Source organism: Sorex fumeus, unplaced genomic scaffold (assembly GCF_029834395.1).
Source record: "Sorex fumeus unplaced genomic scaffold, SorFum_2.1 ptg000010l, whole genome shotgun sequence".
Lineage (NCBI taxonomy): Eukaryota > Metazoa > Chordata > Mammalia > Eulipotyphla > Soricidae > Sorex > Sorex fumeus.
The window spans coordinates 29,845,547-29,862,163 of NW_026606067.1; the positions used below are offsets into that span (position 1 = coordinate 29,845,547).

The following is a 16,617-nucleotide window of genomic DNA, read 5'->3' on the forward strand; positions in this document are numbered from 1 at the left end:
AACATCAGGATATATAGAGTTGTTAAAATCTATATTTAAAGTTCCTGTTTTTGAAAAACACATAAATATTTTATAAAGTGACTAAAATCTTCACAAGCCTATTAATTAAATTATTCAAAAAAGCCAAAGCTCTTATCAATGCACACAATTTTACCAACATTTATTTATGTGTATGTGAAGTCAAATAGTTTTATTGAGGGAATATACATATCCTAGAGGTATTGCTGGATTCCTCAGGTACAAAGGAAGAAAAAGGATGCTTCACTCCTCGCAGGAAAAAAAAAGAAGAAGAAATTCAGATCTGAACAATTACAGATGGGTATTCCAAATTGATTGTTTTGCTTTGATTCTTTGGAGGGTTGGGCTCCATGCAATAAAGTTAGAGGAATCTGGGATTGATCTCTGGGCCCAGTTCATGACACACATGTACTCCAGACCTTGGAACCATGTCCCTGGTCCTTATATTTCTTTAGTTTGTTTTCGTTATTAAAAGATATACTAAACAATTTTGATTAATGTTATTGTTTATATACAGTAATCAATTGCTATTCATAAATAAAAAACTTAATGAGTTAGACTAATGAAGACACACAAAAGCTTTGGTTAGAATACAATTTTTATTTATCCCTCTTCAAATTTTCTTGCAGTTTCCTGCTTTTTTAGCCTTGCTCATTCCCCTACTTAAGTTTTACAATAGAAACTTTTTAGGAATAATGAAGAGGGAACCTTATCTCCACATCTCATCTCTTTCATTAATATTCCTTCTGATAAGGAGGGAACAAAAGGACATCTGCCAGATAAAAGACCAGCAACATTTAGGGGCACAGAAACTGCTTAAGCTGGGACACAGGCCTCTGGAACACTACAAAATGAGTAAGATTATATTAGTCACCCAGTCATTATGTCTCCTTTAAATAAATCACTTTTTTAGATCATTGGTTTTCAATCTGAATGCACAATGGAATCATCAAAAGAAACTCTTTAAAATAATTGTCAGTGTACGAGCGTGACCCCAAGCCAATTGAATCAGACACTAAGTATCAGAAACAGAATTTCCCCCACCAAGTTTCCAAGTCTCCAGTTCTCCAGGTTAATATAATATGTAATCGGAGCTGTAAAATATTAGTCTATATTCTCTGTAGCACTGTAGCACTGTCCTCCTGTTGTTCATCAATTTGCTCGAGCAGGCACCAGCAATGTCCCCATTGTGAAACTTGTTACTGTTTTTGGCATATCGAATACACCATGGTTGCCAGGCTCTGCCATATATTGAAAATATTTTTTCAAAAATATTATCTTCACATAGTATAAGGCTAATACTCAACTGCAGTAAAAGGGGCCAAGAGGATTGATCCACTGTTGGTAGCCTGCCTCAAATGCTGGGGGAAAGTTGGAACAGAGAAGGAACCACAATGGCAATGATAGAAAGGATAATTCTAGATAATAACTGCATGCTGAAAATAGGCAAAGGAACAAAATGAACAATCTGATCTCAGTTCCTGTACTGCAAACCATAATGTCCAAAAGGAAAGAGAAAGAAGGAATGAACTGCCTGTCATTGAGGCAGTCCGGCAGGGGAGTCAGGGGGTGGGCAGAAGGGAAACTGAGGACATTGGTAGTGGGAAATGTACACTGATGGAGGGGTGGCTGTTGGAACATTGTATGATTGAAACCTAACCAAGAACAGCTTTGTAACTATGTATCTCATGGTGATTAAATACTACTAATAATAACAAATATATAAGATATGAAAGACAATTTTTTTCACATTGCTTTCTATTTACTACTTTTTAAAATTAGTATTTTTAGTTTTATTTGGGGGCAATATTTAGCAGCACTCAGGGCTTATTCCTGGCTTGGCACTCAGGGATAACTTTTTGCAGGGTTCTAGGGGTTCTGAAGATCCAACTCAGCCTAGCAGTAATTAACATAGGAGCCCTACCCACTGTCCTAATGCTCTGACCTCAACTTCCATTTATAAAAAATAAAATACACTTGGCTTTCCAGACTGAATGCAATTAAAATTAATTACACAATTAAACCTTTTCCAATATATGTCTTATTCCTTTATTTTAAATTGTATTGAATCATCATGAGATAGTTACAAGCTTTCATGTTTGGGTTACAATCACACAATGATCAAACACCCATCCCTCCACCAGTGCACATTCCCCACCACCAACATCCCCAGTATACCCCCCCTTTCCCACCCTCCCCCTGCCTCCATGGCAGACATGATTCCCCATAATCTTTCTCTACTTTGGGTCATTATGGTTTGCAATACAGACCCTGAGAGGTTATCATGTTTGGTCCATTATCTGCTTTCAGCACACATCTCCCATCCCAACCGGTTCCTCCAGCCACCATTCCCTTACTGTCCCTTCTATATCTTATTTCTTTAAACTGAAAATGTAAAGTAGTAAAGGCTATGGTTAAAATAGTCTCTTGAGGTAAAAATTTTGCTTTGCAACCCAAAGACTTACTTGTTGCAGTGTTTATGTAACTAAGCAATTACACATGACATTTAGAACTTCTACTTCCAACAAATCTTAATATAAATTTCTTAAGTTGCACAAGTACTATAAGAAATGCAATAACTTACATGTCAAAAGCTTTTATATAAAAACTTTATAAAGGTTATTAAATTTAATAAAACTTTCATGATAGTACTGTACATTTATTCTATACTTAAATAGCTATTACCCGGTATTTTATTTAATTATTGCCATTTTTATATCTAAATGTATACAACTGACCTTTAATTATTTTTGCAAGATCATTTTGCAAAATTCCAGTAATTGGGTTCATTGATGCTGAAAAAGTGACAATACAGCTTTTCAATAGCACTCAAAGTGTAATTCAGATAGCACAGGAGTGATGCAATTTTGAATTATTTATTGGAATATTGATTAAATTATAAGTATTTGATGTTATATTTCAACATCCAAAAGCCAATTCAGCTAATGCTAATGCATTGACAGGATAAAAAGAGAAACAAATAAGGCTCATATCACAAGATTTGGAAAAACAATTTAACAAAGCCCAAGCTTGATATCTGGTGCAACATATGGCACCTTGAGCACCATAGAGGCCATACATGGAAACAGTACCAATTCCTGAGCATTACTGAGCTAAAATGACTGACCTAAAATCATCCCAAAATAAAGATAAAATAGAACAGAACTTCTCCATCTTGACAAGATCTACAGACCAAAAAACTGTAATTCTCTATTTTATTTTGTTTTGGGGCCACACTTGGCAGTGCTCAGGGCTTACTTCTGGCTCTATGCTCAAGGATCACTCCTGGACCACAGGGGATCCTGGAGATTAAACTTAGGTTGGCCATGTGCAAGGCAAGTGCCCTGAATGCTGTACTATCCCTCACACCCATACCTCCACTAGTAACTTTTTTTTTGTTTTGCTTTTTGGGTCACACCTGGTGATGCATAGAAGTTATTCCTGGCTCATGCACTCAGGAATTACTCCTGGCAGTGCTCAGGGGACTATGGGATGCTGGAAATCGAACCTGGGTCGGCCACATGCAAGGCAAACTTCCTACCCGTTGTACTATCACTCCAGTCCCAACCACTATTATAATTTTTAATGATAAAAAATTAGAACATTTAAATTAAAAATGATAAGGAGCAAGGTAAGTGTTTCCTTAACTTATAAATATCATATTGGAACACTTAGTTTATAGAGTAAGATAAGAGAAAATAAATGACATACAAATTAGAAAAGAAGAAATACATCTGAGTTTGATGAAATTATTATCTGCATAGGAAGCCGAAAACAAGCTATAATAAAATAAACTAATATGTGATTTTATTAAGGTTTTCAGAGAAAATACAAACACACAAAAATATTTTACTACATACCCACAAGAAACAAATGGTTTTTAAAGTTAAAACTACGATAAGAGAAGGAACACATGGAGGGTGCGGGATCCCGGAGGAAAAAAAAAAAGAAAAAACAGGTTCCAAAAAGAGCCGAGATCACCCGCAAGTTCCAGATGGAGTAGGTGCCGCATCCCGCCTCCCCCAGATGGAACCCCGGTGACCAGAAGCCTCTACAAACACAGCTCAAGTATGCGGGAACGAGGACTTTTTCTCAAAATCGCGCGGCCGCTTACACGCCGCGCGACATCTCTCTATATACAAAGTGATCAATGAGAAGTAAACCACCCAATCTTTCTCCCTGAAAATCAGAGTTAAGTTTGGAGCACGGCCACAGCCCCAGAAACACAAGGACTTAATGCAGAACCCAGCAGCTTAGAGCAGAAAAGTTAACGGACGATGCGTTAACCCAGGCCATCATTTCTGCCCAGCGGGGAAAGGGTGTTGCCCCATTCGCCCTCTCTTCTCTGGAAAGAAGGATGGCGGCCGCATGGGAGCCATGTGGACAGCAGGTATGAGCCGGTGGTGTGGGGGGCGACTAAAACCTCACGAGAAGGGGGGCATTCCGGTCCGTCCTTCACGCCCTACCGAGGTCAACAGTTGCCCCACACGAGCGGCTCCCCAGCATGGCCACAGACCCAGAAGCAAAAGGACTTAATGCAGAACCCGGCAGCTTGGAGCAGAAAAGTGAAAGGACTATGCGTTAATCCAGGCCATCAAGTCTGCCGGAGGGGAAAGGGTGTTGCCCTAGTCACCCTCTCTTCTCTGGAAAGAAGGATGGCGACTGCATGGGAGCCTTGTGGACAGCAGGTATGAGCCGGGGGTGTGGGGGCGACTAAAACCTCATGGGTCAGGGGGCGTTCCGGTCCGTCCTTCACGCCCTACCGAGGTCACCAGTCGCCCCCCGCGAGCGGCTCTCCAGCACGGCCATGGCCCCAGAAGCACAAGGACTTAATGCAGAACCCAGCAGCTTGGAGCAGAAAAGTGAACGGACTATGCGTTGATCCAGCCCATCAAGTCTGCCGGAGGGGAAAGGGTGTTGCCCCATTCGCCCTCTCCTCTCTGGAAAGAAAGATGGCGGCCACATGGGAGCCTTGTGGACAGCAGGTATGAGCCGGGAGTGTGGGGCCGACTAAAACCTCATGGGAAGGGGGGCGTTTCGCTCCGCCCTTCACGCCCTACCGAGGCCACCAATTATCCCCCACTAGCGGCTCTCCAGCACGGCCAAGACTCCAGAGCACAGAAACCAATTTCTTAACTATCTGACTTTCAGTAGAAATACTTCCAGGGTCAATAGGTAAAATAGCAGAAATCCAAAACCAACATTTAATTCTTGAACCCAGCTGTAGAAAGCAAATCACTTCACAATTCTTTTTCAGCATGTCTGATTTTGGGGGGGGGGTAAACTCTAAATAATAGTGGTGAATCTTTTATCGAAACAATGAATCCAATCAAAGCAGATAGAGTGTTAACTAGAATTCATCTGCCTCACAGGGACGGGGAGGGGTGGGGGGTGATGTTTTATTGGGGTTCTTCATGGTAAAAAATAAGTATTGGTAAAGGGAAAGGTGTTTGATATTTGCATGACTGAGACATAAACCTGAAAGCTTTGTAACCTTTCCCACAGTGATTCAATAAAAAAAAAAGTTAAAACTACTGGAAAATTTATATATGCAACCCTATTTCAAAATTTTCTGGTTTTGTAAACAGAAAACGGGGAGATGTTGGAGTACAAGGAGCTTAGGTTTGTCAGGTTGCACCCATCACAGTGCTCCTGAGTCATTCCCATTACTAGGTTTGTCTGTAGCTACTTCTTTGTGCTCTCTTCCCCAACCAATTTGTAAGGTCTCATTCTTCTTGGACACTGAACTTGTATTGTAAGTCAATATTGCCTTTCTCCTCTCCTTATGTCTTTTGAATTGTTTACTTTAATGCAAAGTCCTTTTAGTATAGATACAGGAAGACAATTAATATTATGCTTTATATCTTAGGATTTTATTGGCTTTGAATATTATTCATTTCCGGGCATCCGCTTTCTCAACTTAAGCCTCAGTTGCCCTTACTTCTTAAGGCCCCAAGGGCAGGGTCCCGACGTGGGACTGGATGGAACCAGGGCAAACCGGTAAGTTATGTGCTACCCTGGCATCGAGATGGGCCAGGCCAAGGTGCCACGATTCTTAACTATAGGTTAAGAGTTTGATCATAGGCAAATGCTGTCATGATCCAAAAGTGACGACGAGACTAGGATCCTGCTAGGAATAGAAAAGATATCTGGCCTGAGCACTGCAGTCTGAGATTGAGATGGCCCTAGGAGATCAATTCTATAAGCTTAAAGTATTTCTTACTGTGTCCATACAAAATGATTTATATTATGTATGCTTATATGTTGGTAGGACAAGGAGAGGAGAAACACATCCAGGAAATTCTGTTCCAGGGTGGGTTGATCTACTAAATGAGAATCTGTCCTAAAGCAGCTTTCTCGTGTCCTGACTAGCTTGGATGAGACTGAATATTTCTCCCCTTCAAGTGCCTTCAGTAAATAATTTCAGTATATTGTAAGAGACAGCTTCCCTTTTCTCACAGAAACCTAGCTGGTCTTAGATATGCAAATCTCAGGTGCTAGCCAGTCCTGATCTTTGGGATGTGGATTCCTGGTTCTAGCAGGCTAGTCTTTGTGATGCAAAGCTCAGATACTTGTCTTTGGGATGGAGATTCCAAGCTCTAACAGACTGGTCTTTGGGATGCAAATCCAAGTGCTTATAGCTTGCAAAAGGTTTCAGTCTGGTTTTGTATCTTCTTTCCAGAGGCCAAGATTACTGGTCTGCAGATGTAAAGAAAAAATGTATGTTTTGCTGCCTCAATGTTCTTTCTATAACTCCTTTTGATGACATCACTGTATTGTGCCCTTTCGATGTACCATGATCTATTAAAGGAGATTTTCGGGGCTCTCTGGGTGAGCACGTGCTTGAGAGATCCTGGAGCCTCCATGACATACATCTCTTCCATGTAATAAATTGCTACTAAGACCAACCAGCCTGGCCCTCGGTTCCTTCCTTCGCCTGACCATTGCCATTGACCTCCTTTGAGTGGGGAAACGGCCTGAGACTACCGAATGTGGGTGGCGGGAGAGATAGGCCACTGCCGTCCCCTTGCCTGTCTTTTTTTGTGTGTTTACACATCTGGATACAAATCTAGCCAAATAAAAGGAAAGTTATAAAAATATATTGAGAGAAGGGAAGTTATTACCAAGTAGATTTCATAGAAAATTACTGTTAGGATATGTTTTCAATTTGATCTATAGATATAATACAATCACAAATATCAGGAACTAATTGTATGCATTAAGATTAAATTAGGCACAGCCCGCCCCCAAGGGCCTGGGTCCCTCTCTGGGCACGCGCAGCTAGAAACAGCCCCTAGACAGCCGGTTTTCAACCCCTGATCTGCGTGGGACGGGCACAGAGGCCCAGCTCTGGGCAACAAAGCTGAACGGCTCCAATTCCAAACAGGAGACATTCCCAACTCCTCGCCCAGTGCCAGGGACTCTTTCCAGCACTGAAATATTTTCCTACTACATATGCCATAGGAACCATAAGCTAACTTCTTAGATGGAAACTTATCTATTTTAGCTCAGCCACTAGAAACACAGTAGCCAATAACTCATAAGCCTATCTTAACTCACACTGCATATCAAGCAGAATAGTAACAGTGAACGTGAAGGACTAAACCACACCTCTCACAATGGTAAAGCAACGCAAAAGCCCACCAAACTTTCATATTGAAGAGTCTAGCCCAGATGACACCAACAGTACTGTAGTGTTAGACAACCTCTCTGACAAGGAATTCAGAAGGGAGCTACTTAGGATGCTTAGGGAATTAAAAGAAACAATGGAAACCAATGCCAATAGAAGACAAGAGGATCTGAAGGCAGAAATGAGGAAAATGCAATCAGAAATGTCAGACCTGAAAAACCTCGTAGGCGAATTGAAAAGCTCAGTGGAAGGCCTCAGAAGCAGAGTAAGAGCAGCTGAGAACAGAATCAGTGAGCTCGAAGATGAAGTTCAGAGACTCTCCAGAAAAGAACAGAAAATGGAAAAGAGACTCACAATTCGGGAACAGATGGCAAGAGAAGATCGTGATGAAGCCAAGAGGGGTAACATAAGAATTATTGGAGTCCCAGAGGGACAGGAAGAAAACCTCAATGAAGAAGAAACTGTCAAAGAAATCATTGCTACAACATTTCCAGAGCTGAAGAAAACTTGTGACCATATTCAGGAGGCCCGAAGGGTACCAGCTAGAAGAAATCCGAATAAAAATACCCCAAGACACATTCTGATCAAAATGACCAAAACCTTAGACAGAGACAAAATTCTGAAAGCAGCAAGATCGAAGAAAGAAATCTCTTACAAAGGAGCATCCTTAAATTTCACAGCTGATTTTTCTGATGAAACCCTCATGGCCCGAAAACAGTGGTGGGACATAGTAAAAAAACTCAATGAAATAAATGCCTCCCCCAAAATACTTTTCCCAGCAAGACTCTCATTCATAATAGAAGGAACAACACACAGTTTCACAGACAGACAACAGCTCAGCAACTTCATAGACTCAAAACCATGGTTAGAAGAACAACTAAATGGGCTACTTTAAGGCAAGAAAGGCCCCTCAAATACACCAAATTTTAACAGAACAATGGGACAAAATCCCATAACAATAATCGCTCTCAATGTCAATGGGCTAAACGCACCAATTAAAAGACATAGAGTAGCAGGATGGATTAGAAAATTGAACCCAACATTCTGCTGCCTGCAAGAAACACATCTCAATAGTCAAAGCAAACACAGACTCAGAGTCAAAGGCTGGAAAACAATCCTACAGGCAAACAGCTCCCATAAAAAAGCTGGGGTAGCCATCCTTATATCAGACCACATCGATTTCAGAGTGAGGAAGGTCATAAGAGACAGTGAAGGCCATTTCTTATTGATCAGAGGATCTGTACAACAGGAAGAACTTACAATAATAAATGTATATGCACCTAATGAGAGACCAGCAAAGTACTTAAAACAACTACTCATAGATTTGGAAAAAGACATCAATAGCAACACAATACTAGTGGGAGACTTCAACACTGCTTTGTCACCTCTTGATAGATCAACCAGACTCAAGCTTAGCAAGGGCATACTTCATTTGAGGGAAACAATGGAAGAAAGGGACTTAGTAGATATATACAGGACACTTCATCCACAAAAAGCTGAATACACATTCTTCTCAAGCATACATGGAACATTCTCCAAGATAGACCACATGCTGAGCCACAAAACATGCCTCCATAAAATTAAGAAGGTAGAGATTGTATCAACAATCTTCTCAGACCATAATGCGCTGAAATTAGAAGTAAATCACACACAAAAACAGAAAACTAAATCAAACACCTGGAAATTAAACAGTGCACTATTGAACAACGAGTGGATTAGACAGGAAATCAAAGAGGAAATCAAAAGATTCCTAGAAACGAGTGAAAATGAGAACACGAGTTACCAAAACTTATGGGACACAGCAAAGGCTGTGTTAAGAGGAAAGTTTATAGCTCTACAAGCATTCCTCAGGAAGAAGCAGCGAGCACACATAAGTAACCTAACCTCACAGCTTAAGAGCTTGGAGAAGGACCAAAAAAAGGAGCACAACCCGAACAGGAGAAAGGAAATAATAAAACTCAGAGCAGAGATTAATAAGATGGAAACCCAAAAAACAATCCGAAAGATCAATGAAACCAAAAGCTGATTCTTTGAGAAAATTAACAAGATCGATAAGCCTCTAGCAAAACTCACAAAGAAAGGGAGAGAGAAAACCCTAATAAACCGAATCAGAAATGAAAAGGGGGTCATTACAACAGAAACCACAGAAATTCAGAGGATCCTCAGGGAGTACTTTGAGAAGCTTTATGCCACGGAACATCAAAACCTCGAGGAAATGGATAAATTCCTAGACTCCTACAGACTCCCAAGGCTGAACCAAGAAGACCTGGAATACCTGAACAGACCTATCATCATCAAGGAAATTGAAATGGTAATAAAAAGTCTCCCCAAGCACAAAAGTCCTGGCCCGGATGGATTCACTAGTGAATTCTTCCAAATCTTTAAAGAGGACTTACTCCCGATGCTCTTTAAGCTTTTCCACGAAATTGAAATATCAAAAACACTTCCGACCAGTTTCTAGGAAGCAAATATCACACTGATACCAAAAGCAGACAGAGATACCACAAAGAAAGAGAATTACAGGCCGATATCCCTGATGAACACAGATGCAAAGATCTTCAACAAACTACTAGCAAATAGAATCCAACTACTCATCAAAAAGATCATACACCATGACCAAGTAGGATTCATCCCAGGGATGCAAGGATGGTTTAACATTCGGAAATCAATCAACATAATCCACCATATCAACAAAAGAAAAGATAAAAAGCATATGATCATATCAATAGATGCAGAGAAAGCATTTGATAAGATCCAGCACCCCTTTATGATGAAAACCCTAGCCAAAATGGGTATAGAGGGGACCTTCCTCAACATAATTAAAGCCATCTACCACAAGCCTACAGCAAGCATCATCCTCAATGGGGAAAAACTGAGAGCCTTCCCTCTAAGATCAGGGACGAGACAGGGATGCCCACTCTCTCCACTGCTGTTCAATATAGTACTGGAAGTACTTGCAATAGCGATTAGGCAGGAAAAAGATATTAAGGGCATTCAGGTAGGAAAGGAAGAAATCAAGCTCTCACTATTCGCAGATGATATGATACTCTACTTAGAGAACCCAATAACTTCCACCAAAAAACTCCTAGAAACAATAGACTCGTATAGTAAAGTTGCAGGTTATAAAATCAATACCCAAAAGTCCATGGCTTTCCTATACGCAAACAGTGAGAGAGAAGAAAGCAACATGAAAAAAACAATCCCATTCACAATTGTGCCCCAGAAAATCAAGTACCTAGGAATCAGCTTAACTAAGGAAGTAAAGGACCTGTACAAAGAAAACTACAAAACGCTACTTCAGGAAATAAAAGAGGACATGAGGAAATGGAAAGATATCCCCTGCTCATGGGTCGGGAGACTTAACATTGTCAAAATGGCAATACTACCAAAAGCATTGTATAAATTCAATGCAATCCCTATAAGGATACCCATGACATTCTTCAAAGAAATGGAGCAAACACTCTTGAAATTTATATGGAACAATAAGCCCCCACGAATAGCTAAAGCAATTCTTGGGAAAAAGAAAATGGGAGGAATCAACCTCCCGAAATTCAAACTGTACTACAAAGCAGTAATAATTAAAACAGCATGGTACTGGAACAAAGGCAGAACTGCAGACCAATGGAACAGGGTTGAATACACTGACATCTCTCCTCAATCATATGCTCATCTAATCTTTGATAAAGGTGCAAGTAATGTGAAGTGGAGTAAGGAAAACCTCTTTAATAAATTGTGTTGGCATCACTGGACGGCTACATGCAAAAAAATAGGCTCAGAACTCTACCTAACACCATGTATAAAAGTAAGATCAAAATGGATTAAAGACCTCAACATCAGACCAGAAACCATAATGTACATTGAAGATAAAGTTGGCAAAACCCTCCATGACATTGAAGCTAATGGTATCTTCAAAGACGCCACGCCACTGGCCGAGCAAGTGAAAACAGAGATAGATAAATGGGACTATCTTAAACTAAGAAGCTTCTGCACCTCCAAAGAAACAATGACCAAAATACAAAGACAGTCTACAGAATGGGAAAGGATATTCACCGAATACACATCTGACAAAGGGTTGATATCCAGGATATACAAAATACTGGTTAAACTCCACAAGAAGAAAACATCCAACCCCATCCAAAAATGGGGCAATGAAACGAACAGAAACTTTCTCAAAGAAGAAATCCGAATGGCAAAAAAGCACATGAGAAAATGCTCTACATCATTAATCATCAGGGAGATGCAGATCAAAACCACAATGAGATACCATCTCACACCTCAGAGACTGGCCCACATTCAAAAGAACAAAAGCAACCGATGCTGGCGTGGATGTGGCGAGAAAGGGACACTCCTTCACTGTTGGTGGGAATGTCCACTGGTTCAGCCCTTCTGGAAAACAGTATGGACGATTCTCAAAAAATTAGAAATTGAGCTCCCATTTGACCCAGCAATACCACTCCTGGGAATATATCCCAGAGAGGCAAAAATGTATAGTCGAAGTGACATCTGCACTTGTTTGTTCATTGCAGCACTCTTTACAATAGCCAGAAACTGGAAGAAACCTGAATGCCCAAGAACAGATGACTGGTTAAAGAAACTTTGGTACATCTCCACAATGGAGTACTATGTAGCTCTTAGAAAAGATGAAGTCATGAAATTTACATACAAGTGGTACAATATGGAAAGTATCATGCTAAGCGAAATGAGTCAGAAAGAGAGGGATAGACATAGAAAGATTGCATTCATCTGGGGGATATAAAGTAACAAAGTATGAGATTAATACCCAAGAATAGCTGAGATCAGCACCAGGAGGATTACTCCATAACTTAGAGGCCAGCCGGGTATCCTAGAGGAAAGGGCAGTTCAGATAGAGAAGGGAGCACCAAATAAAGAATGTTTGGAGGATCCTCCCAGGAGGGGAGATGCATGTCGAAAGTAGACTATGGACTGAACATGTTTGCCACTCAATGCCTCTTTTGCAGACCACAACACCCAAAAGGAGAGAGAGAACACAGGGATTGCCCTGCCACAGAGACAGGGGTGATGGGGGGATGGGGGTGGGAGGGATATTATCCATGGTGGTGGAAAATGGGCACTGGTGGAGGGATGGGTATCTGATCATTGTATAATTGAAACCAAAGCACTAAAAATTGTAAATCTACAACTTTAAAAAAATAAAATAAAATAAAGGGAAAAAAATCAAAAAAAAAAGATTAAATTAAAAATTTATATTATGAGTCAAAAGGTTCAGAATGACCAATAAAATATTTAAGGAAAAAAGATTAGCACTACCAAATTTCAAAATTAAATTGCTATCTTAATTAAGACGTTAGATTATCCTGAATATGTGATTCAGGTGATAATTTTTAAGATGCATCACAAAAGGCATAAATCTTAAATAAAATAGTTAATAAGCTAGACCTGAATAAAACTTCCATTCTATGAGTAAACTCTTGCTGACAAATAATGACAAGCCAAGCCATGTACTGGGAGAAACTATTTGCAAAACATATACATGATGACAGTATAGTTATGTTAAGATAAACTTAAATTTTAGCAATAAGAAACAGTCAAGACTTTTCTATGTGGAAGGAGGAGAGTAAAAATAAGTCACATACTCTAGGGTCCTCTTTAAGGAGGTAAAACTTAAATGCATGTGTATACATACACAAATATATATATATATATAATGTATATATATATAAGCTTATATTGAAAGAATCCATATTAGGGTATAAAATTTTTGCTTGCTTCAGCTAACTTGCAAAATTGCTTTCTGTAAAACTGCTTGGCTGCTTTGCACCTGGGGTGGGGGGGACTTGGAATGTGAACAGGGCATAACTTCTTTCTAAACCAAGTGTGACAGGATTCAGGTGTATTTACTATTCCTGGAATGTATTGTTTCACTAAAGCACCCTGCAGACTTGGGTAAAGGATAACTCAGGATGCGGGTAGATTGCCCATTCCAGGAATGTATTGTCTCAGCAAAGACCCCTGCAGATGTCATGGGTAATGGATAACTCAAAATGCGGATGGTTGGGGAAGATTACCTAAGGCTTAATGATACTGGCTATAACCTTACTTGTGCTGACAATCGATGTATGATGTACGTAAATGCTGATCTTTGAATCTATAGGCTAAGGAGTGATGTACTTTTAAATGGATTGGTTAAGAAAGTATATGTTGTTACAAATCTATTGGCTATGAAATGCGCGAGCTTTGTAATGGTTGATGAAGGCCTATATAAGACCCCCTTTGAAGAAGCTCGGGGCTCTCAGCCACTGCCCACTCTGAGGTATGCTGTGGAGTCCTAGCATGCTGGTCTAAATAAACCCCGTTTGTACTCCTGCAGGAATAGTGTCTGTCTGGTCTCTCCACGCCTCCCAGGGCCAGGGGACTCCTGATCCCAACAATATCACTGTCACTGTAGGGGTCACTTTTCTCCTGTTGTTCATCGATTTGCTCGAGTGGACCCAGTAACGTCTCCATTGGAGACTTTTGTTGTTACTGTGTTTGGCATATCCAATACATCACGGGTAGCTTGCCAGGCTCTGCCATGCAGGCGAGATACTCTAGGTAGCTTGCCAGGCTCTCCGAGAGGGGCGGAGGAATCAAATTCGGGTCGGCCATGTTGGCTGCGTGCAAGGCAAATGCCCTACCGCAGTGCTATCACTCCAGCCCATAAGCATATATATATATAAGCAACCCAGCAGATCTTCACTACCTCTACTACCCAGCCACTACCACATTCCAGGATACTTTCTGGACACTTGGGCCGAGGCTCACTCATGAGTGAAGCCCCACAGAACCAGGGAAGCGGAACTCTGTGACCTTGGACTCCAGGCTCAATGGACCCGGGAACAGAGATCCTCTGCCTGCTCCCAGCAGCCCAGCAAACCTCCACTACCTCTACTACCTCCACTACCCAGCTGTCACCACGCTCCAGGATGCTTTCCAGACACATCATAAAACACTTAATAAAAGATTACCGCATCATATTTGATGGGGTTCAAATGTGGTTTGAACCATGGGAACATTTGCAAAGACAATTAAAGACCACCCTAAAAGCTCTTATCCCTCTTGGAGAGGCTGGCAAGCTACCAAGAGTGTCCCACCTGCACACCAGAGCCTGGAAAGTTATCCATGGTGTATTCCATATGCCAAAACCAGTAAATACAATGGGACTCATTCCCCTGACCCCACCAATACGGTAGCATTAAGAAGGATGAGAAAGGAGAAGCCGATAAAATCTCAGGGATGAACTAGGCTGACAAAATGAAGAAGGACAAAAATGACTGTCTGTACTTTCAATGCATGTATGCTGGCATAAGATGGGTCCATCGAGGACCTGATGGTGTAAGCGTGAAAGATCGAGTACAACATCATTGATCTGACCGAGACGAGAAGGCATCAATCACATCATGCCGTTTTTGACACTGGAGAAGAACTGTTACTCAGAACATGCGACAAAAGAGGCATCAGTGGTGTCAGTCTCCTTGTCAACATGAACTTGGCCATAAACATTGGCTCATTTGAATGCCTAATAACCCAAATCAAACCATTACACTTGAACAGACGTGGCTCACTGCCAGCAGTTTCTACCTTCAGTGTTCAATTATGATGGAGAAATTGAGAAGTTCTACATGGAGTTGGAGAAGTTCTATAAAGAAGACAACACCTTCTACAAGATCATTGTCGGTGATTTTATTGCCAAGATAGGACCTAGAAGATCAGCCAAGAACTCCATCGGGACTCATGGCCTAGAATGGAATGAACAGAGTGAGAGATTGAGTTCACCATGTCGACCAAGACTATCCATGGTAACTCACAATTCCAGATGGCCGAATCTAAATGTTGGACATGGGAGTCTCCCAATGGACGGTTCCACAATGAAATTAACCAGATCATATTCAATCGACGATCTTGGCTGACCGATATTGCTGTTGTCCCAAAATTCCAAATGGGATCAGACCACTGTCTCCTTCATGCAAAATTCTACTTCATGAAGCAGGGGGAAAAGGGCTGCAAAGTTTAAGAAGAAAACTCCCAGAATGTCCACCAACTGGGAGCTCTTTGGCACTATTGCGGCATCATGGGAAGATGCTGTCACTGACAACATTGAGGAGGAATACGATCAACTGGATCAACACCTCCATGATTGTGCGAAGAGTGCTGAGAGAGAGAGCCACAAAAAGACAACAGTCTTGGAAAACTCTCAAACCCATTTGTCAATGTGGCTTGGCACAAGCCTCAGGCAACCACAAGCGAATGTGGGAGCTCACAAAGCAGAGTAGAGAAGCGATCAAGGAAGACCTCAAAGAAAGAAGAGCAGCAGTGCTGGCAGATGTGGCAGAAGCTGGGAAAAGCATTTGCAACACCCACCTGTCCTTAGCCAACTAGATGACTGCACTCTGACATCCTGATGAATCTATCACATATTCCAGAAGGGCAATGCAGAAGATTATCCATGACTTCTACATGGATCTCTTCGATAGCCATGTCCACCTGCCCACATACCAAATTCCACAGGATAGATATGTTGTTCACAACGTTCTCCCTTCCAAAAATCTGACACACCATTTTATCTGTAAAGAAGCGAACAGCTCCCAGCCCACACAAGGTCAGAGCCAAACACCTGAAGAACCTGCCATCAATACCCATAAATACTCTGGCTTGGCTCTTCACACACTATCTGTCTGAATGCAAGGTTCCGTCCCAGTTGAAAACCACCAAGACTGTACTACTGTACAAAAAGGGAGACATCCACAACATTGGCAACTACCACCCGATCTGCCTGTTGTCTATCGTCTACAAGGTGTTCACTCAAGTCATCCTGAGCAGGATTGACAGAACACTAGATGAAGGACAACCATGCGAGCAAGCTGGTTTCCAAAAAGGATTCAGCACAATTGACCATATCCACATGATAACCAAGCTCATTAAAGTTTCTCAGGAGTTCAAGATGCCGCTCT

At 41.2% G+C, this 16,617-nt stretch overlaps 1 protein-coding gene across 1 annotated transcript in view; it reads right to left on the bottom strand.

Annotated features, from left to right (window-relative positions):
* ZBBX (zinc finger B-box domain containing) overlaps positions 1 to 16,617 on the bottom strand; it is a 142,621-nt gene that overhangs the window by 7,619 nt on the left and 118,385 nt on the right. The window contains 1 exon segment of the mRNA XM_056110561.1: positions 1 to 44. Within this exon segment, the coding sequence (XP_055966536.1) occupies positions 1 to 44 (44 nt within the window).